The sequence below is a fragment of the Calypte anna genome, chromosome 2 (assembly GCF_003957555.1).
Source record: "Calypte anna isolate BGI_N300 chromosome 2, bCalAnn1_v1.p, whole genome shotgun sequence".
NCBI lineage: Eukaryota > Metazoa > Chordata > Aves > Apodiformes > Trochilidae > Calypte > Calypte anna.
In genome coordinates this window covers 26,233,622-26,255,663 of record NC_044245.1, presented here as the reverse complement: position 1 = coordinate 26,255,663, position 22,042 = coordinate 26,233,622, and the positions used below count along the sequence as shown (strand labels likewise).

General features: G+C 37.3%; 1 protein-coding gene across 1 annotated transcript in view; it reads left to right on the top strand.

Moving 5' to 3' along the window:
• Window positions 1-21,724, top strand: part of ICA1 (islet cell autoantigen 1) — a 63,675-nt gene extending 41,951 nt beyond the window's left edge. Inside the window, exons 10-15 of the mRNA XM_030446238.1 lie at window positions 3,545-3,639; window positions 5,669-5,718; window positions 9,398-9,439; window positions 13,669-13,950; window positions 18,991-19,086; window positions 20,799-21,724. Coding sequence (XP_030302098.1) covers window positions 3,545-3,639; window positions 5,669-5,718; window positions 9,398-9,439; window positions 13,669-13,950; window positions 18,991-19,086; window positions 20,799-20,920 — 687 coding nt within the window. The 3' untranslated portion in view covers window positions 20,921-21,724. The remainder of the gene's footprint in view (window positions 1-3,544; window positions 3,640-5,668; window positions 5,719-9,397; window positions 9,440-13,668; window positions 13,951-18,990; window positions 19,087-20,798) is intronic.
• Window positions 21,725-22,042: the final 318 nt, after the last annotated feature.

The following is a 22,042-nucleotide window of genomic DNA, read 5'->3' as shown; positions in this document are numbered from 1 at the left end:
AGGTGTTTGCCGCAGTCCTTTAATGAAAAGCAGCCCATATTTTTTCTTTGCTTCAGGGTATGTGCTGAGAGTAGCATAATTGTGCTGTTGCAGCTGTATTTCCTAGCTGCAAGTTTTATGCTTGATGATGGATGATTATTAATGTGCTAACAACGCTATATATTGTGACATAAAAGTAGCTGTTACTGTATCCATTGCCCTAATATGAAAGATGATGGGCTGCTGTTTTGGTAAAGCCTTTTAGGCTTCATTGTCCTGTAATTACCATATATCAAATGAATTAACATTTATTTCAGGGGCTACTTTTCATCAATGCTACTTCTTTCTTTTTTCTGTCTGTTTATTTGCCTTATTTACTTATTGAGTATTGCATTTTTTTCATTTTAATGCTATGATGCCATACTTCCTGAAGAGTTTATGCACCTAAAAATAATAATAGCCCTGGTAAAAGAGTCAAAAGGCCTATATATCAGTTCATCCATTTATTTCCATGCAAAAGCAGCCCAGGTGCAGGTGAAAGAATTTTGCAAGTTGAGTAGCAGTCAGACTTGGAATGGTGCAGAATGAACGACAGTGAACTTGCCCTGCCAGTGTGTAAGGTCTTACCCTGATTTTTGTAGTAAAAGAGAATTAACAAAACTAGAATGATAGCTTTCTAAACATGTACCTTAAGCCTCATACTGGTTTAGCTCACAACCAAGTCCATGTGGCTTCAGATGAGCAGTTATGTGGTGTGAAGTTGCCCATTTGTCTGTGCTCAGCCAGTGAGCCCAGGGACAATTCATACACACAACTGAAGTGTGTTTGCTTTTGTCTGAACTCAGTCTGTGTCCTTACAGGTTTGTTGAATCACTAAACTTTCTAGATGATGGAGCTTCTTCCCTTCTTCTCATGTAACCTGGACAAGAGAGAGAATATCATAGTTTGATTTCACTCATGCTGACAGTAGTGATCACATTACTGTGGGTTCATGTTTAGAAAGCAGTTGACAGTGTCTTCTTAGCACTCAGTATATTTCATACTCGTTCTCTGTATTATTTTAAATCTTTTTAAAAAGATATCTCAATCTGTTGTGTATGTCAAGATGTGGAGTAGACGGAAGCAGGATAGAGGAAAATAATTTCATTATTAGCTATCAGAATTTGCATAAATATTGCCTGATTTAAATTGTTACATTGAATTATTGCATTAAAATACAGCTGCTGGTTTTTAGTAAATTTTCTGTAATCACCTTTGAAACTGAAGCTATATTCCAGAGCTGTGCTTATTTGCCTAATACAGGAAACAGTAATTGCCATTATTATCATGCTGTTTCCTTCCCAAGGCACTTGTGGACTCCCTTTCTATATGCTGTTTCCGTCATTCAATCAGTCCTTTAAACATGGGTTTCCTGAAATGCTCATGAAGGAAGCATCATAAAATACAGTTCCTTAAAGAAGGAAGTCTTTTTCTTGGTGATGATGCAAAAGATTTTTCTACTGATAATATGCTTTAACTTTTATAATTAGGCAGTGGTTAAAGTAGTTCTGTTTGTTCAAAACTATTACCCCCTTCTTGGGGCAGGCTCTGTGCTGCTGTACTGTACTGTTGTGGCAGGGAGATCACCACAACTCTTGCACCATCACCTCCTGATTGCAGGGGACTGTGTGTCCTGCTGTGAAGGTGTCCAAAGTGGCTCAAGTGCCCAAAGCAGTACAGTCCTTGTAGAGCAAAGCTCTTCTGTTTTTCTCTGCACTGCACTTTCAGTGCTAATATAGTGCATGTCCTTACTTTTTTGAACCCCTATCCATGTTCTCTGGATGTAATGATTCCCATCAACTTTAATAGGAGAAGAAGTGCAGTCTAATCAATATCCAGTTAAAGGGTAACATATTCCTTTATAGGTTATCTAGCTGAGGTAGGCAGTGTCCATTATTCAGAATCCAAGAGGTCTGCTTACATGTGACTATGGTTAGCACCATAGTGTTAGTGTAAAGAAAAACAAAATGAACACAGAGTAAGGTAAATTTCTTTAATGCCTCTATTTATTACTGCTGCTTTTGTCATCCCTCATCTTTTGACTCTGATGTCTGCAGGACTAAAAGTGCTTATCACAGATTAAACTTTGGTTCTAGATAGAAAAATTCACTTATTGAGAGGGAAAAAAAATCCAACTGGAGTTTATGAGAAGTCCATTCTAAAACCCAGAAGTATACATTTCATCATACAGGAAATGTGTGAGGAGCCAAGCAGAAAATGGAATGCCCCTTCTGGGGACTCGTGTCCTGCTTTGCAGGGCAGTGCAAACAAGACAAGTAACACACAGGCCAGGGAATGCTTTTCTTGTAACAGATGGGCTGGGGACTCCAACTTTTATTCAGTAGATGAGATGGACTTAGCTACATTTTTCAATTGGTTGTTGGTTTTTTTTTTTCTTTTACTATTCTGATGAAGCCTACTACCAATTTTTTTAAACTCCAGATGCAAAACCACTACATATTTGTGCTCCTTATGCTTTGCAGAAAAGGTGGATCATTTGTTTTATCCCCAGCTTGTTGGGGAGCAGGGGAAGAATGCACTACTGTGAACATCAGTAAGACATAAATTAACTAAATTACAAGTTGCCAGGACTAGTCACATGAAACATGTTTTTATTTTTCACAAACTGAGTTGGACTTTGGAAAGAGGAACATGTTTTCACCTTCACAGCAAAACCATTTCTTAAGGCCAAATATTCACATTGCCAGCATCTGAAAATATTTAATTACTATCTTCAGTCATGTAATTTTTCATACAGAAATAGTAATTAATGCATAATAGAACAAGCAATGGTACATTTATTACTTCTGTAATCTCACAACAGTCTCACAATGCTGAATGTGTTGGCTTGTTCACTTATCCAGATTTTGATTATAAAAGTCTGACTTTGAAACTGTACATTGTTATCTTGTAGCCTGGTTTTTCAGATTGCAGAGACAGTAGGGTTTCATGATGCCACGTCTGGCCACTGTCTAACAAATCATCCAAGATTTTAATCCTCATTTTTAGATTCAGGGTACAAGTAGTTCTTTCTCACTAAGCTGCAGTTACCAAGGATGTAAAAATAGTTGTATCAGGAAAAAATGAGAGTAAAGAAGTAGAGAAGCAGTATATGAGGAAAAAAAAAGATGTAAAGAAAAGAATTACTTTTCCTAATTTTTTTTTTAACCCACAAAAAATGAGGGGAAAAAAGGCAAACCCTCAAACTGGCAAGGAAACGTGCTTTTGGTGCCTGCTTTGCACATGGTATAGATGGCTTTACTTAGAAATACTGGACTTAGAACATGAGTTTAGAAGTATCCAAAAGTCACCTTTTTACATAAAGTTTTCCTGTGACTCCATTTGAGTTAATAACTTCTAAAATTTTTAGTTTTGCTTTTTTGAGTCACAGACAGTTTTGATACAACTTAAAACCATTCTTGCTGAATTTCTGTAGGTTCTATAGTATGTTTTGGCCTTGAATGATACATTGTTGCTTCCCTGATTCTATTTATTTTTCTTCATTTATGTTACCATTATTATCTAGACCTTACAAGATCCTGTGAATAAACTAACAGAAAAAGCAGAAAAGGAGGAGCTGCAGACTGAGAGCACCAAATCAGTACAAGATCAGCAGAGTCAGTAAGTCACATGGGCCATATATTAAATAAATAAGTATTTTTGTCTATAATCTTATTTTTGGTTGCTAAAGTCACCAAACATTTTTTAATTTAAATATAGACACGGCTAGTCACACTAGCTAATAGTAAGCTTAATACAAAAATTCCTGAAACTTTATAAATGAAAACTAGCACATTTTATGGTGAAATTAAGAGTTTTAAAAGGCACACTAAATATTTGTGTGCTTTTCATCTTTCCTAGCATTTTCTGAAGTTTTCAGCATTTGCCTCATTTTTTCTTTAGTGGTAATGGTAAGCAGCTACACTTGGGAGAAGATATGTGGGCATTGGATTTCTCCCTTCAGCAGCATCTCCTTTCACCTGGGAATAGGATATGGATTCCTTGATTGCATTGAGCAGCGATTAGTTTTTGTAATGTATACAGCATCAGTTAGTAATCCAATGAAGCAGTAGATACTTAGCAAAAAGTACATCTAAGTGAGCTGATGCTATCAGGGCTTGAGTTACCTGTAGCTCTGAGGTGAGAGAGACTTATGAATGAGCTGCCATGGGGAAAGGAGAAGAGGAGAATGAGATGTGATCCCTGCCCTATGGGACCATCAGGATTCGGTTGCGAGGAGATGCAGCATTGATATAATCCTGCTGCCACCTGTTGCTTTGGCTCTCCCTGGTTAAATGAAGCACCCAGCAAAGGATCAGTTGTCATAAAGCAGAGAACAGCTTGAGTGATAATTAGTGGACTTGGCTCGGCTATTTTTGATAGTAGATTTTTAAAGGGTTAAGTTTTCCAGTCCTTTCACTTGTTTAGATTCTGAGCTCAGCCAGTTTATAAATGGGTCAGACTGAGTGCTAGTCATCTTAAGAAGGACTCAATCAAGTGCCATTTTGCAGGTGAGTCTCCACAGCAGGTCCTTGTATCTGCTGTGTCTCATGTGACAGTAATAAAGAATTTCATAAACAACTGTTTTCCTCTATTGTGAATATAAAATTCTAAAAAAATGCATGATTTATGCAAGATGTGTGAATTGGCACCTACCAGCGAATGCATCAGATGCCATGTCATGGTTGCTCTTGTTTTTATTTAGGGATTATCTTTTTCCTTGTTTCTCATAAAACTGAGGGGAAAAAAATATGTTACCATTTTGCTTTCTATAACGAAGCATAAATAAACATCTAAGATTCTTGAAGAGTTTCAGAAAACAGAGCTTTTGAAGTCCTTGTGAACTTTCCATTCGCAGTAAGCAATCATTATACCAGAATTTGTCCCCAGTCTTATTTTCCTCTGCTCCCCACACGCCTGTCCTCAGGAGCAGGGAAGGGGGGGTGGCTCCTCCTGTGCTATCACTAGAGGCTAGGAGGAATATGCTGACACAGTCCTCTTCACCACCACACCAGCCTTGTCATTACTGAATGGCTTTACACAAAATAATAGCACTTAGAAGGTATATATTCTTCATTGAAGAGATTACCTTTGTATAACAATTGCATGGAAGCCACAGCTTTATTTTCTCTCAAGAGCTTTTTTCATCAATACTGCTGATCTGATTTTCAAGAAATCTGCTGACATGGAACAAAATTCACCTGACTCTTGATTTTAATTAGTTGCTGTTAGAAAGAGAAGTGCAAAGTGGGGTTGGGAGGTTTGGTTTTTGTTTTTTTTGTTGTTGTTGTTGTTTGTTTCTTTTGAACAGTTATGCCTTCTTCATGATAGCTATTAAAAAAGAGTGAATCTGGAATAGCAGAATACACTCTACTTCACATGACAGAGATTTAGTTTGATATAAAATTGATAGTGGTAGGTTTTGATAGTTGGTCTTCAATCTAAATTTGATTTTTACCATACTTCCAGCAATCAAGCAATAAAAGTTAACAACAGACCAGCATATACAGTAAATACAAGAATTCCTCTGAAATACTGCATGTTATTGATATGTTTCTGTAATTACTTGACCAAAAAGAGAAAAATGTATTATCAGTCCACAGCCTTAGAATTTTTTTCTCTTTTTTTTTTCTTATTCTTTGAAATTAAGGTTGATTTCATTAGATGAGGAGAGCCATACCAAGGAATCAAACTATTCAGGTATTTTATTTCATGTTATCACAACTTTCTGAGTGCTGTACTACATGTTTTGTTTTTTTTTAATTTTTGTTTATTTCCTGCATGTTCAGCTTTACCCAGCAAAACCCCATGTTATGCATAAAACACGAAAGGCCAGAAAGCTCTTTTTTTGACCTAGTATCTTATATATTATATCCTAATGCATTTCATTCAGTCATTCTCCAATAGGTCAAAAAGCTTGTTTTCCAAAGCATCATACTTACATTGGCCATGTCTTCGAGGGAAAGAGCTATAGATTATTGGGTGTCAAGAAAAGCATGCCACTTATCTTGCTAATTTATTCCAGTAATTAAACATGTATTCTATTAAAAACTTGATAAATTCAGTGAAACTTCTGCCCAAAAGCAAGGTAAAGTCACATTCAGCCATTTTCAATGACCTAAGGGGTGTTATTACCCAGTGCCCCTCCCAGGCTCTATATAGAGGTGCACAGTGAGACAATGGGAGGCAATGAGCACAAGTGACAGGAAAGGAACTTCTGATTCCATACTAGGAAAAAAAAATGTTTGCAGTGAGGTTGGTGAACTCCTGGAAAAAGTGTCTAGAAGGGCTGTAGAATCTTCATCCCTAAATATCTTCAAGACTTGTCAGGGAACATCTCTGGAGCCTGCTCTAACTTCAGAGCTGACTGTGCTCTATGAAGGAACCTGGACAATATGACCCCCAGAGGTCCTTCCAGCCTAAATGCAATGACATATAATAGGTAATTTCCTAATAAATTAATGGCAAATTATTTTAATACGTGGTATTTCATCCTCTGTGAAGATATTCAAAAGATACTACATTAATATCCTCTCCTCTCAAGTCTTCATTTCCATAAGCTTGCCATATTGATGTCTTGAAATCATCTCCTTGGTTTTTGAAGATTTTGTTTTCATTCCACTTTGCAGCATGCCTTTTGCAACATAAAATATGTAATTGAACAAGACATTTCTGATGTTGGTCTCTCCTGTTGTGTTTGTAGAATAAAATCCCATTCCTGTTTCTCTATCCAAAAGCCATATCTCATTTCACTGCAACATCAGCTTAGACACTGATGTTTGAATTCTTTGTTTATCAAGAATCAGTTCATTTTGGTCACATCTTTCCAGGACTCCTTGTTCCTTTCTGCAGCATGGCTTACATTCCTTGTTCCTAGAGATATAACTCAGGCTTAGTGATACTAAATTCTCTGGGCTTTGACTACAGAAACTCTATAACTGGTCTGAATGACCATTTCTAATTGTCTGTTAGTTGTTTGCATATTTTTTTCAAAAGTGATTTTGTGTTTACTTCCAGATGACTGCTAAGGCTATTGAATAGCAATGGATGTAACACTAAACCTTGCAGATCAAAACTAGAAATACTTTTACTTTGCAATTATTTCTCCTAACAACTAGTTTTTGACATATGTTAGTTGTCATGTTCCTAATGCATTCAGTATGTTCAATTATAGATATTTTGCAGTGCTGACTTTTTAGCTGGAAGGCTATGTGCAAAATTCAACTTGTTCCAAAACAAAATTTTTTACCAAAGGTCATAGTTTTATCAAAGAATTAAATTAGTTGGGTGGGTTTTGTTTGTTTGTTTGTTTGTTTTTATTACATCTGCTTTCCATATAAGCACCTTTTATTGTAGTAGCATTTATTACATTTGTATTATTTTGGTGAAGCTCATATTGAATATGATTCAGTTAATGTTTTGCCTAGGTGTAATGGTGAGCTACCAGTTACCTTAAATTACTTGAGTTATCTTGTTAATTATTGTCATTATTTGATGTTTTTAATAATGACAAAATATTGGGATTTTTCCAGTGTTTTGAAGTTTTACCCACTTCAGAGTTAATTAGATCAGATATCTCTTTGATGAGATATTTTCATATTCTTGTATACAAAATCTGACTTTTATTTTCTTAGCAGATGTTTTCTGGAATCTCAGTTACTTAGGGGCTGTAAAATACTTCACCATGGTCCATAATATAAATACCTTGTTCTGTCTCTTTCTCTATTGTCCCTGGAGAGAACTGAAGTATTTTGAAATGCTTCTGCCTGCTCTGCTAATTCTTTTCATCTCCATACACTACTGGGTCTGTGACATTGCTAAGATTTTTTTTTTCCCTTTAAGTACTCTTTGCATTCTAAGCTAATAGAGATGTAGTACTACCAGTGATGGAACTATTTCTTCTCAGTTTTCCTCATCAACTACTACTTCTACTTCATAACTTGTAATTTCATATAATTTACTCTGCATTTTTCCTGAATATGCTATGGATTTTTTTAAGATTGGCTCCACCATGTTTACAGGTGAACTAAGGCAGGCCTTCAGCAACAACTCCACTTTTTTCAGTACATGATTGTGGCTATCCCTTTCTCACCTTTCATTAACTTCCTTCTGATTTTTTTTTCTCTGCCAGACAGTTTGGGGTTGGTTTTTATCCCTTTAGTTTTGTGCTTTGTCCTTTTATGGAAGTATCATGTATATTTGACCATGTGTGTTTAAGCCTCTTGTATCTCTATCTATATATCTACATCATCTATGTCTATATAGAGTGTAATCAGATGTGATCACAAGTCCCTAAATGACCACCTGATTCTAGTGCTGGTAACACATTTCTGTCATTGTCCCACCAGAGCACTGTTAAACCAATATGACTGAAACAGCAAGCTGTTCTGTTTCATTTAGTTCTGAACATACTTTGAAATTTCTCTTGAAAAGGCTTGGCATTCGATTTTTATTGCCCTAATTTTTATTCCCAGAATTTTATTTCTGCTTTCCAGCCTCAAGTTTGAGGCCTAGTTGTCTAGAAGCTAGATGTCCTCAACAGTTAAAGCGGAGAGAAAGGCATGGTCAGCAGGTAACTCACTCACCCCTCCTGTTTTGCCACATATCTGGAATAGGATTCATCACCTAAGGGAGGTGTTGTTCTTTTCACTGAGAGATGGAATCTAGATGATTGTTTTGACTCCACATCCAATTTAAGAAGTTTACTCAGAACTCAAAGTAGTTAGAGTTGGGGTGCAGTGGTGTTTTGGAGAAGATTCCTTTTCCCCATTCCAAGAGTTACTGTCATGAGGAAGAACATAATGTCAAGAAAGACAGGTTAGGGAGTGATGGAGTCCTGGGCACTTTCGAGCTCTCTCCTGGCCTATGTGAGTAGAAGCCTCCTAAAGAAGTGTATCTGCTTCTGGAGGACCACAGAGCCCTGTCTGATTCTTGAAATTGCCCCAGTTTGTGTGTGCTCCATCTGGAGATGGGCTAGAGTGTCAGGTGGTGATTCAAAGGAGTATCTCCCTCTGTTATTACTCAAATTTGCCTCACTTCTTACAAATGCTTGTATCTGCAGTCTTCCATCCACAGTGCCCACGTTCATGTTAAGTAGGAATACCAACAACCACTGCATGTTGATCTTACAGTGACATTGTTTGTAATCATGATCTTGTGCCAAGTGCAATTTGACATGTTTATGGGTCTTAATTACAGCTGACGATGGCAAGGATGTCATATCCACGTTACAAGGAAATTGTAACCACAAGCAGAACTCAGGTGAAGAGACTTAAGAAAATTACTTCTAGCTGTGTACATGCTGATTGTCAGTGTACTGCAGATCTCCCTTTGTTGCTTTTCTTTTTTCTTTTTTTTTTCTTTTTTTTTTTTTGCTTAGGTGCCATAGATGACTTATTAGACCTGCAACCTGAAGAAAATGGTATGAAAATGAAACATTTATGCATGTCTGTTTCATCTGCTTTTCAGTTACAGGCACCAAGTATAAATAGATCTTGATTGTTTTCATAATTTGAGTGGTTGAATGAAATTATTCAGCTGCAGTATTCAGACTGTCAAGGGAAACTCAGCTTCATATACAGGCAGAGGCATTGTTACATATTTTATAACATGAAGTAAAATTTACTGGAAAGAAAATGCATTGTAACAGGTGAATCTTTACATATCTTTACTATATGACATCGTCCCCCTGAAGTTAAGTTCTGCCTTGAGCCTTACTCTTCCTAGAAACTTCTTTAAACTACATTTCAGAAACTTTTCTTTTTGATGTGTTAGTTGTTGTATCGTGACCCCTGGCAATAGCCCTCAACACAAGAAGGACATGGACCTGTTGGAGCGTGTCCAGAGGAGGAGGGCCACAAGGATGATCAGAGGTCTGGAGCACCTCTGCTATGAAGACAGCCTGAGAGAGTTGGGCTTGTTCAGCCTGGAGAGGAGCAGGGTCCAGGGAAGCCTTACAGTGACTTTCCAGTACCTGAAGGGGCCTACAGGAAAGCTGGGGAGTGACTGTTTTCAAGGGTGTGTAGCAATAGGAGGAGGGGAAGTGGTCTTAAACTAGAGCAGGGTAGAGACAGATTGGATGTTAGCAAGAAGTTCTTTACACTGAGGGCTGTGAAACATTAGAAACAGGTTACCCAGAGAGGTTGTAGGAGCCCCATCCCTGGAGACTTTCAGGTCATGCCCTGAGCAGCCTGGTCTAGTTAAAGGTGTCCCTGTACACCACAGGAGGGTTGGACTGGATGATCTTTAAAGGTCCCTTCCAGCTGAATGCATTCTGTAGTTCCATGATTTGAATACACTAGTAACTACAGAGTTTTATATTGGAAACATTCATATCATAAACAATTTATTTAGTCCTCTTAAAACCATATAAAAACTGGCCACTTATTTCAGCCAGATACTTAATGAAAACTACTGTGCTGTTCTCATGGATGAGAAAGCAATCTCTCATTCCAGACTCTCCTCCTATCCTTATGCTTTTATTAAATTAGTGGCAGCTCAAGGGGCTTTGCTGACTTTTTTTCCCAGTGTTACTGGTTTACCATGTAAGATATGAAAGATCTAGCTAAAACTTTTATATTGAGTTTTCATAAGCAGCAAGAGTATTGCATATAATTTCTAATTTGGTTTTTACTCATGTATCTTGGAAGTGAGTAAAAAAAAAAAACCTTCAACAAAACTGTTGCAACTCAGGAAGCAAGTTAACCAAAGGAAAAAGAAAAAATCCATTTGTGCAGTTTAGTCAGCTAGACTGAGAGGTATTTAAGGTATTGTCTTAATGGTAGGTAAGGAAGGACAGGCTCTGCAAACACCTTGACTTTGGATTTGCCATGGGCAGTCTCTTGCAGTGGGGAAATTACTTGTGTGTGGAATCACCCATGAAAGCAGAAACACAAAAAGTTCCTCAGCTGCCTCTGCAGAAGTAGCCCTATTCTGTGGGTAGATAAGGTAGTGATCACTTCTTTTCTGTGGTTAATAAAAAAGGTCAGTACATGTCTGACCGTTTTTCCTCTGGTTTTCCCTTTCTTGTTAGACCTTCTGAGCAGGGATACAGATTATGCATACAAATATTGGTTATACAAGTTTAACTATGTCAGTTGGAAGACTTTTCTTTAGTCAAATTATTAAATCACTATGAAAGTTGTTGTGGAACATCTGTATCAGATAAGGATGGTTATGTTAATATTACAATACCAGCCATTTACCCCAATTATAGCTAGCTTGAGACCAATGAATGTTGTATTATTTCAAGTGCAACAATATGGGGAGAGGAATGCTTTTGTGTGTGTTTCAGAAGGAAGTTTTTATCCTGTGTTTCCAATCATGTAGGATTAGAAATTATTTTAGTTTCTCTGCGTATTTTTTTTTTAATAATATATTTTCAAAGGAACATGAGCATTGCTAGATGCTTGCTCAAACAGCTACCAGACTAGTTTTTGAGTCTTTTATTGGGAATTCTGGGGGTTTTTTTAGTGGACATTTATAATATTGGGGGCAGAATGTAAAGACAAAAAAAAAAAAAAGAATTTTGACTGTGAAAATGAGCAGTGAAAAGAAAGAAATGGGATAAGAAGCAGTAGGATGTTTTCCAGTGAGGTGAGAAGGTCTAAATCACTCTAGTAATGTAGCACAAATACCACATGGGCATCAATAATACCTCAATATCTCCATCAGCAGGTCTGGTTTCCTATTGTAAAGGAGTAGAACTAAGGACTACCCTGTCCTCCTTTGCCCTGATGTGTTGTCCCCGGGAAGAACAGAAAAACTGCTGTAATGAGAAATGTGTCACTCCTCTGAAGTCTGCTAGTCCTATGCAGCACAGCAAGAGCTAACTGCTCTCCAGATGTAAAGATATGTGTTGTACCTTTTTCCCCAGTAAAAATGGGGCTACAGCAGTGGGATACCCAGGTGAAGCAGAGCTTTGCTCTGAGCTGTCTTGCTGCAAAGCTTTTGTTAATTTACTCCATTAGAGTAAATGTCATTTGTGGTTAGTCTCAGCAAATCTGTTATTAATGATGCTCTCTTTGCATCTCCCCCTGCAATCCTTCCAAATTAATGAAGGAGCCTCCTGAAGTCAGCTTTGGGATGGTGATGACCCATAGAGATCAGAATTCTTCCCTGCCTTTGCAAGAGTAGGTGTTTTTCCCCTCTGGGTGAATTTACCTCTCACCTACTGAACAACAGATAGAGACTTGGGGGAGTTGTAGGAGCTTGGACAACCTTTACATTCTTTGCTGTTTACCTGAAGTTAGGAAAGCATGAAAATTCATGAGAACAAATTGTTTTCTGTGGCATTTCAGTTACAGTCTAGTAGGAACATCAGGAGAATCAATGTTTCTAATTTTGAGGCCCTGTCAGGGAGTACACAAAGGTATATAGAACATGAACTAGAAGGGCGACCTGAATCTCAGAGCTGACTTCAGTAATGGATAAAATCCTTCTGTTACATGTCTGTCTGGGTTTTAGGATCTAGGTTAGTGTGCTTGACTCATCAACCTCTTTTAAAGCAGTTTTGCACTTTTTTTTCTCCTGTGACTCAACTGCAGCTGTTTCATTATAAATTTTTACAGCTATTAAAAAGGAATTCTTCTGAGAAGGCCGTTGTATTTCAATGAAATGGCCTATTGCAACCTATTTGCTACTATCAGCCTTTTATCCCAATGCACAAGAGTTAAAAGCATCTTTTCAAGCTGTATGCGATTCACAGAGCTCAGATGATCTTTCTGAACTGTGGAAAACAGGTTTGCTTCTGTGCCTTTCCACAAGTTTGAAATAAACATAATTAAGAAAAACTGATCTGGGTTCCAGTAACATAATATTATCAATGTTGTTAACTACCATTTTTGTCCTCTGCAAACTCCCAGAGTGGATTCATCCCTCTGGTTGTTTCCAAGTAAAATAACACTTGGGGTTCCGTGACAGTTCTTTCACTCTGCCAGTGTTTTGTAAGCTAGAGGAAAGGATTATAGTCCTAGTTACAAGCTTTATGTATTTCATATAACTGTGTACCATTACTAAACTAGTAAAAATAGTTTTTAAGGGGTAAGGGCTCCAAGTGATCTAAGAGCTTCTTCAGTTGTAGTTCTAGTGCTAGAAAATCTCTCACTGAGAATCAGAAGGGAAATGGCCTCAGTTCTTTCCCAGAAGCCTAAGACAGACAGGGGGGGAAATCTCACTCTGTGTAGAGTAACCTGTTCTCTTGGAGAAGTAATTTAGGCATTGGTCTGAAGGTCATAAAGGTCATTTTAAGTATGTTCTTACACAGTTCTGAATAATCAACTCTTATTTCTTTTCAATTTGTACCAATCTGACTTTTTTGTCAATTTTATGTGATACTTCAAAAAGCAACATGAAAGTAGTATTCTGCAGTGTTTTAAATATTAGACTCTAATGATTTTGGTGTTGAGTAGATTTTTAAACATACTTATTGTTTATAATGAGAAATGAGTCTTCACAGTAGTAAACTTATTTGAAACAGTGAAGAAATCATTGCATAAGCTTCAAGTCCAGATACCCAAAAGAATTTGGTCTAAAAGAGAAAACAACAAATATTCATGCAGAATATTCCATCTTTCTTAAATACAAAACCTGTACTGGATGTTTTATAAAGGTTCCCTCTTTCTTTGTCTAAAAAATTACTTATCTTGACAGCTTCAAAGGATCAGTTTGTGAGGTCCTTGGAGTCAGAACCTGGTGATAAGGATGACATGGTATTACTGAATGAGATCCTCAATGCTTCCTCTCTGGACGAGGGGGAATTCAGCAAAGAGTGGACAGCTGTTTTTGGACAGGTTGCACTTACTGATCTCACCATGAACTCTTCTGCTGGAGAACTAGAGAGCACTTCATCTTCTGTGGCACCAGCACCATCAGGCTACTTGCCCTCACAGCTGTTAGACCAAAACATGAATGACTTACACTCGTCTTTACATGGTGAGAGCTCATCCTGTTCTGTTAGCATTTTGGGGTTGGTTTGAGGCTCTAGAGTATGGCTTTTTCTGCTCTGTGGAAGTGTGGTGACAGCTTATGTTGTGCCATAGCTGCAGAAGCCCTGAAGTTCAAGCAGAGTGTGGCCTGGAGAAAAGCATGTGAGTAGCTTATTTGTTTTTCTAGCCCTGCTCATTCAGTGATTGTGAATTCGATACCCTAAAACCTAAAGTCTACATCACTGTTGTGAATGTTTTCATTGAGCTTCCTGAAATGTTCTGAAAGCCTCTGAGGTATTTTTTTTTCTGCTACAGAAAATCTGTTTGAGTGGGCTTTACTGTTTAAATCACAACTTCTGTCTGTGCTAAGGAGCTAAAGAACCAAAAATGTTTACTGTATTTTATGTGGGAATACTATTTTTAGACAAAGTGAAAATCAATCACAATAATTCGTTTTCTGTTTTTTCTAACGTGTTCCATACTGTTGGATTTAGGGATATGGGTATGGTAAATGGGTTGTCTCATCCTAGCAACCATACAGGTGGATTCCTTTTGCAGGCTGGTGATCTACTGATGCAACTCTTTCTCTCCCCTTTCTTCTATTAATTTCATTTCCTTGGGTTTTCCAAGCTGCTTCTGTGGGGAGAGAAGAACTAGGGCAGAGATTTTCAGGGAAGGGAAGGGAGCAACATCCATCTCCTTCATCCTCCCCATAGTCCAGCTAGATTTCTCCAAGGCTAGATGGAGGAGGAGTGTGACTTTGTGGTCTCTGTCCCAAGTTCTTTAAATCTCTTTTGGGGAAGACTGATGTAGGAAAGACCAGCAGACTGATTCCATCCTGAAGACTACTTCTTGGAACCCATGCAGCTGGTACAATCATAAATGATGTAAAATTACCTGTGGTGTTTTGGCGAGGCAAATTTACTTTATAATTAATGCAGTTACCACCTCTACCCTTAAAGTGAGATATTTCGGTTCACTGACTTAAACACTTAAGTGGAAACCCTGGGAGTGACCCTTGCATTGATGCACAGTTTTGGATGTATTTTTATGATGAGATACATGCATATGTGAATATGATTGAGTAAGTGAAGAGGGACTAGAGAAGCTTAGGATCTGACCTCATAAAATATGAGCTTAAAAAAATCATGAGGTTTACTCATTTCATTGTCAAATCAAATAGTTTGTGACCAGAAGTGGACATGATATCTATTAAAAGGGAAAAAGGAACCATGAGAAACATCTAATAAAAAAGACATACACAGATTTAAGCAAATAAATTAAAATACCAGCATATTACTATGGGATTTATTTTTTTCCCAGCAATTTTACACGTTTTTAAATGTAAATGTATTTTTAAAGGAAAAAAGTTCTTGAAGGTGTCAGTGACAAACAGGGCTGAGAATCCTTCCTGAGGCTGTTACCACTCTCACTTGCACAAGACACAGGCAGTGGCTGCACTGTTAGCACTTCAAAATCAGAACTCAGGTATGCTGCATTCAGGGAACATTAGGAGTGGAAAATTCATTCCAGTCAATAGAATATCATAATTTTTTTTTTACTAAGAGGAAGAATAAGTATATATTGGAAGAATAACATATATATCAAATGGATTTCCAAGGTTCTGGCAGGGGATCATGGTAATTGATCTACTGGCTTTTGAAAAATCAAGGATAATCTGCTGAATAATTGTATCTGATAAGCAGCATGTTCCCAGCTGTAAAATGCCACATACTATGCATTATTTAAACTAACTTTCATAGACTATTTTTCTTTTAAATATTTTTTTTATTATTATTTTAACAGAGGGTGAAATTCCATTTTATGTCTTTTGAAATCTCAGCTTTAATATTAAACTGCTTCTTTCATAATTTCACCTTATCAATAAATTTGGGAACAGATACTTTTTTTTTTTTTAAAACAAAATACGAACTACACTGTAAGTATATTTTAATATACAAATTGTAAATATTAGAATATATGAATTATGGATATTTTTACTGAGGACTTGTGAGGTATTTTTTTCCCCTAGCTGGTAGGATTGTTTAATAGTTACTCAGTGTGAGGTGCTACACTGGAGCCTCAATGTTGCATACTTCCTGTGTGAATTTGGCCTTAAGACCATAAAGATTCTTAAAACTCACATGCTTAACTTTAAGCACATTAACTTTTCTATTAACTTCAGTGGGATTACTTACTTATTTTACGTTAAGCATGCTCATAAATCTTTGGTGCTTTGTTTTCTCTCTGCCTCAGATCTTAATCTGTAAAACAGGCACAATGTTATGCAGGTTATAAACTGTTACGGTCAGGAATTCCCAGCTCAGAGTTTTTTCTGGCTGTATTTATAGACAGGATCTAGCACAGTTGGACTTTGAATTGCTATGGGACTGCCAGGTGCTTGTTTAAAAGATATATAAACTTGTGTGCACACACATATATATATATGTGTATAAAATGTGTTTGTGTATGCATACGTATATTAGAAACAAAGCATAGTCCCAGAAATCTTCTAGTTTCTGTCAGATTCAGCTTTGTTGTTTAGTTTCCTTTGCACTTTTTCAGAGAGCATTGGCTTTCTCTCTGATGATGCTTATGACCTCACTTACTTATACCACTCCTTTTTATGTTCCCTACATGTGCACAGACCCTAGTTGGTAAAAAAATGTGCAACTCATCATTTCCATTTCTAAATTTAATTTGTGGTGTCATTTGTGAAGATGCTGGGTGAAAAGTAAGCTGTTTGGTTTCCTTGCTGCTTCAACAATAATCATTTGCCTAGTCAGGTAATGAAGCCATCCTGTGAACAGGCAGACCAGAACAGACTTAGGACCAACAACCACTTTTAAACTGATAGGAAAGAGTTTGTCTTTGATAGATCGAGTTGTTCTCTGTAGCTCATTGTGAGTCAACACTACCAACAATTTTATGAATGTATTTATTAAAAACTCTGTGTCAGTCTTTCCCAATATCTTCAGAAACTGGTAAGTTCATCACAAAAGCATCAGATATTTTGTAGAGCATTTTTGGATGGGGATTTTTGTTGCTGTTGTTAGGTCCTTTCTGTTTTCCAAGTGGTAGTTGTGCTCCCCCCTGTTCACTGAAAACAGAACCAGGCCCACAGCATCTCTTGTGGACATGCTACTTATTGAGCCTCAGCCTGGGGACTCCAAGGGAGGATTCCAAAGGAGTTAATTGGTGTTTCACTCCGTGGTCTGTCAGTCACATCTGTGTAAATGAACATCAGGGAGGTCTCAGGGAGCCAACTCCTGATCTCACTGAAGTGACTGGAACCTTCTGCAGAGAAAGTTTCTGGGCAGCATTCCCAATCATTTCCATGAAATTAGGATTTGTGCCTGTTCACTTAAGCCACTTAACTTATCCATTGCCATCCATCAATATATTAAAACACTTTCTTGCAATCCATCTCCAAACAAATGAAAGCATTACAGTTTTTTTTAGTTGTGTGTAATGTCCTCTGCCAGTCTTCTCATTGTAGCAGAAGCAGAGAAAACACCTGGAAAAGTACATCATTCTGAAGTGTTAATACCATACTTTTTATTAACTGTGATACAAATTTGCTTATTTGAATGATTAAACTCTAATATCTCATTATCAGGGGGCACAGGCTGACTCAAGCTTTTCTCACCTTTGCCTAGAACAAGTTCATGTGAGCCTTCTGCAGCCAGATTTTGGAGGAGCTTATGGTTTGTTTCTTTAGAGATACAGAGGATGTTTGTGGCTTTAAATTTCCTTCCTAATTCATGTGATTTTATAGAAACATTCTTCTTGCTTGCTCTTAATAACACAGCTTGGGCTTCAGACCTTTTCTAGTCAAGGTAAGATCAGAGAGTGATGAGAATAATCCATCAGAGAGAAGAAGGGTTTATGTGACTTACATGGCTCTTACAGTGACTGTCAGGACACTGCATACCAGTATCTGATAGGGTCTCAAAAGAGGAGAAGGTAAGGGGAGGAAGGAAAAAGAGAGTAGAACAGGATGTGAGAGCATTAACTTTTTTTAAAAAGTGACTGAATAAGGGAATTTGAGTTGTGTGCAGAGATGAATATCCTGTTTGTGATACAGCAGAATTACATATCCATCCATCTCAGTGATGTAATATAATTGGTCACGCCACAATGAAAGGAGATAATGCTGAAATGAGATATTAGACCTGCAGTCCTCTGTGGTGAAGCATGAGAATTTAAATGTCTTAAGCCAGGGAGGGACAAAAATCCTCCATTTTTTGCCAATATGTTTCCATGGAACACCACCCCTAGTATGTTTTGCCAGCCCAGCTGGCCTCATTAACTGTATTTATTATTACTATTTTGTGGCTATGGAATATACATGTAAGAATGAAAAATTCTGAATAACCAGCTTTATTTTTTCCTGCATAGTTACTGCTGAGAAGATCCTTTCAAATGAACATAAAAAAAAAAAAGAAAATACTCCATGAAAACTTAGTTTTATATTAACTGAAAGCAGTGAATCCTGAATTTAACTCTTCGGAGAGTTTTGCAAGAAATTCTTTTTTTCAAAATTAACTTAAAAATTCTAGGGTCCCTAAGTATGTTTTTTCTGGAACAGCTGATGAAATGAAAGTCTTAGAAACCATAAAAGTAAAGAAAGCTGGAAAATATGTTTAGCATGTGTGATATTTTTGCCCAAATGTAAGTTATGTTCTTTTCCCTACAGCTGTGCTTTGACTTGATTGCTCTACTGGCCATCCTGTGAACAAGTATTAGTTGTGACAGGATAAAAGAAATAAGAAAAAAGGTTTTTTAGCCAGGTGAAAGGTTTGAAAAGGGTACAGTTGCCTGAATCTGGAGATGTTGAAACTGATCCATGGATCTTCTCAAGGATGTTGCTTGTCTGCATTTGACTTTTGATTTGTTGTGTCTGAGTAAATATATGAATGGCCATAGCCATACACATAATATACTGCTTCCTCCTCTTGAGTGAGCGTTGTGCTGCCAGACAGTGGGATGTTGGAGTTAAGAAATGAATTCTTCACATTAATGCTGCTGTATTATTGAATTTTAGGATGGGCAGCTAACAGTGTGAGCCCTCCATCTATACCACAGCCTGTACAGAAACCAAACAGCCTGAATGTGAATGTGAACAAGACCCCTGTGAAAGGTGAGACAGCCATCTATATTTTTCAGTTACTTTGCATTTCCTTTTTAGCTGTGTCTCTTGTATCTGTCCAGTCTGCTCGGTTACTCTTGTCATAATAAAACCTTTTTCTGTTGTATTTACATGTCAGGAATCATGTGCTTACTAATGAATTACTCTCTTTCAGCACTGATTATGTGCATGCTATTTGTGAGCAAGTTTATGTTTTCCATAGGTTTCAGTGCTAGCTGTATGCCAGAAGAGTAATTACTGTATAATGAGGCAGCTGAAACTAGAGTTTCTTTTGCTGCTTTAATTTTGAGTCACACTCAAATAGCATCTGCATGTACTTTGTCTAAGCTAAACAGTGTTTAGAAGCCCTAGGAGAACACCGTGGCTAAAATAGAGGCTACTGATGAGGCAGAAGAGCCCTAATTGCAAGTTTCATTGATTAACATGCATCATATCAGTAATCATCTGTCTGAAAATTAGTTTCTTGCAACTGAGCCAAGAGTGCATAGGCTTGCCACCTACTGAGATTAGAGTCTTCCAGAAAAGTGAACCAGAAATAGGTTGAATCCTTATTGGTGGGTTCTGTGTATACATACTCGAACAGAAACTATGTCAAAGTTGTTCAGTTCTGAAAAAAAGGAGCAATATGTATTTCTTCCCCTGCCTCATAGGATTAAAAGACTGAGATGTTTCAGCCCAGCAGAAAAAGAGGGTTAAGATGTTTTGATGGAAATGGGTATGGTGCCACAGCTGCAGTACCTTCACCTGAAAAAGGAATAGCCTTCAGCTACTTTAAAAACTGCTTATGAAAGTGGCAGATGCTCTGGCCTTGCAAACATCAAGATGAAAGTTATACCACGCAGAGTCTAGTTCCCCCATAAATTCCTTATTTCACAAAGAATGCTTTCATGCAACCTTTTCCCTCTGAGTGGAAGAGCCCATCTTATTAAGCATAGGGTCACAAAAAAACCCCAACAAGTGGTGGTGTAACTTCTTCATAGCAGCTGAAGTCACCTCCTCTTTAAGATGAGCAACTGCCCTTTCAAAATACGAGCAGGTAGGAAATATTTGTGACATCTGCATGTCAGTATAGACACATAAAAGAAGTATTCCAGCTGCTCCTTAAGTTCTCAGTTTTTAAGTTCATCAAAAAATATGCCCTAATAGTAGAACCTGCATTTGGGACTGCTTATCAAATGTACCTTGCCTCTCTTTAGCCAGTACCTTGCCATTATTCATTCCAAATGACTTTGTGTGGTCATATGCAAGGGGGAACAGAACAGTCACATGAACTGGACTGAGGCAAAGGTTTTTAGTCCTGTAGGAGAGGTTGAAAGTAGAATTTGCCTTTGCTTGCCTTTTATGTTTCTCCATGCGCACAGGCACACACACAAGTCAAGTACCGTCCATGAAACAAAGAGACCAGGATTGTTTCTATTTTTAATTAAAGTGTTTAATTAATTTTTTCTGACTTATCATGGCAGGAGCCATGTCAAATACACAGGCAGGCAGATGTAAGGAATTAATCCTTATGAAAGTTCCATACTCTTTTAAAGTTACTGTTTTAAAATGCCATCACTTACTCCGATTTTCTTGTCAGAATTGCCCTTAGTAATAAATCAAACAATAGCATGGCATTTGTTTGACCTAAGTCAAACATTCAGTCAGTTTTGTTTTAAAATAGCTGACAAGTCTGTACTTATTCTTTTTTTTTTTTTCTCCAGAACCTATGAAGAATCCTAAAGACCTGACTGCCTGGTTCAGTCTCTTTGCTGACCTTGACCCATTGTCCAATCCTGATGCTGTTGGGAAAACTGATAAAGAACATGAATTGCTTAATGCATGAGTCAGCTGCGTGTGGTAACTCAAACTCTTCCATTCATCAACACTGTTTTGGGGTTTAAAAAAAGAGTTAAATTAAAATTAGTATGCTGTTGTGAAACTATAAAGTATGTGCCATGATAATAAAACTAAAGGGAATTAATCCCCTTTTATATAGGTAGAGTTATTTGCTCTTGTTTTGTATAAAGAGTTCGCATTTATTTTCTATGTGGATTACAAAAATGAGGTTAAAAATTAGGGCAGATTTCTTGCCACAAGTAGATTATCTGCTGAAACACTCTTTGCCTGAGGTGATGTGGCACTAACAATGGGGTGAAATACAAATTGCAAACCTATTTTTTTAATATGTTTCTTGAGTAAATTAAAAAAAGAAATCATGTAACTGAGGAGGCTGCATGAATCAAACATCTATATATAATATATATATATTACTGCTAGGTTAAGATATCAGCTAAATTTCTTTTGTTAGTAATCACAGTGAAAAACCTGTGCTGGGGCTAATTATTGAAGAAATACATTAGGGTCTTTGCAGCCATGGAAATTGTGCCCTTTCTGATTTAAGTTATTAGACAAACACTACATAAACAGAAGTCATGCCCAGCAGGCTGCTTTTCTGAGGTTTTTCTCCATCTCACCAACACAATTTGCACCTGTTTGCAGAAGTTTCTTGCAACTGATGCATTACCATGCCTTTAAAACATTCATATTTCTGTTTGGGAGTCTTCTTCATCCAGTTTATTTCTGAAGCATGTGTTATTTTTGAGCCTGTTGTGACATTAACTCTTTAATAAAATGATTTTGACAAAAAAAGACCTTGTATTCCCACCAGAATGCTGGTGTGCTGTTAAACTGGTGCATGACAAGCATCTGGAGATAAAACACGACCAGCTTTTAGGCCATACCTGGTAGTTCACACTGTTTCTGAATAGTAATCCCATAGCCAGTAAGAAAACTTAAACTCCCTCAGAGTCCCTCTCCTTACAGGATGTGTCAAGAGCCATGTGAGATCACAAGTTCTGTGAACTGTATTGAGGCCTGTTTTGCTATTTATTATATTTGGCCCTTTTTAATTCCCTTATTTTCCTTTTATGTTGACAAAGCCTCTCACTCCCAGTTAGCTGTACAC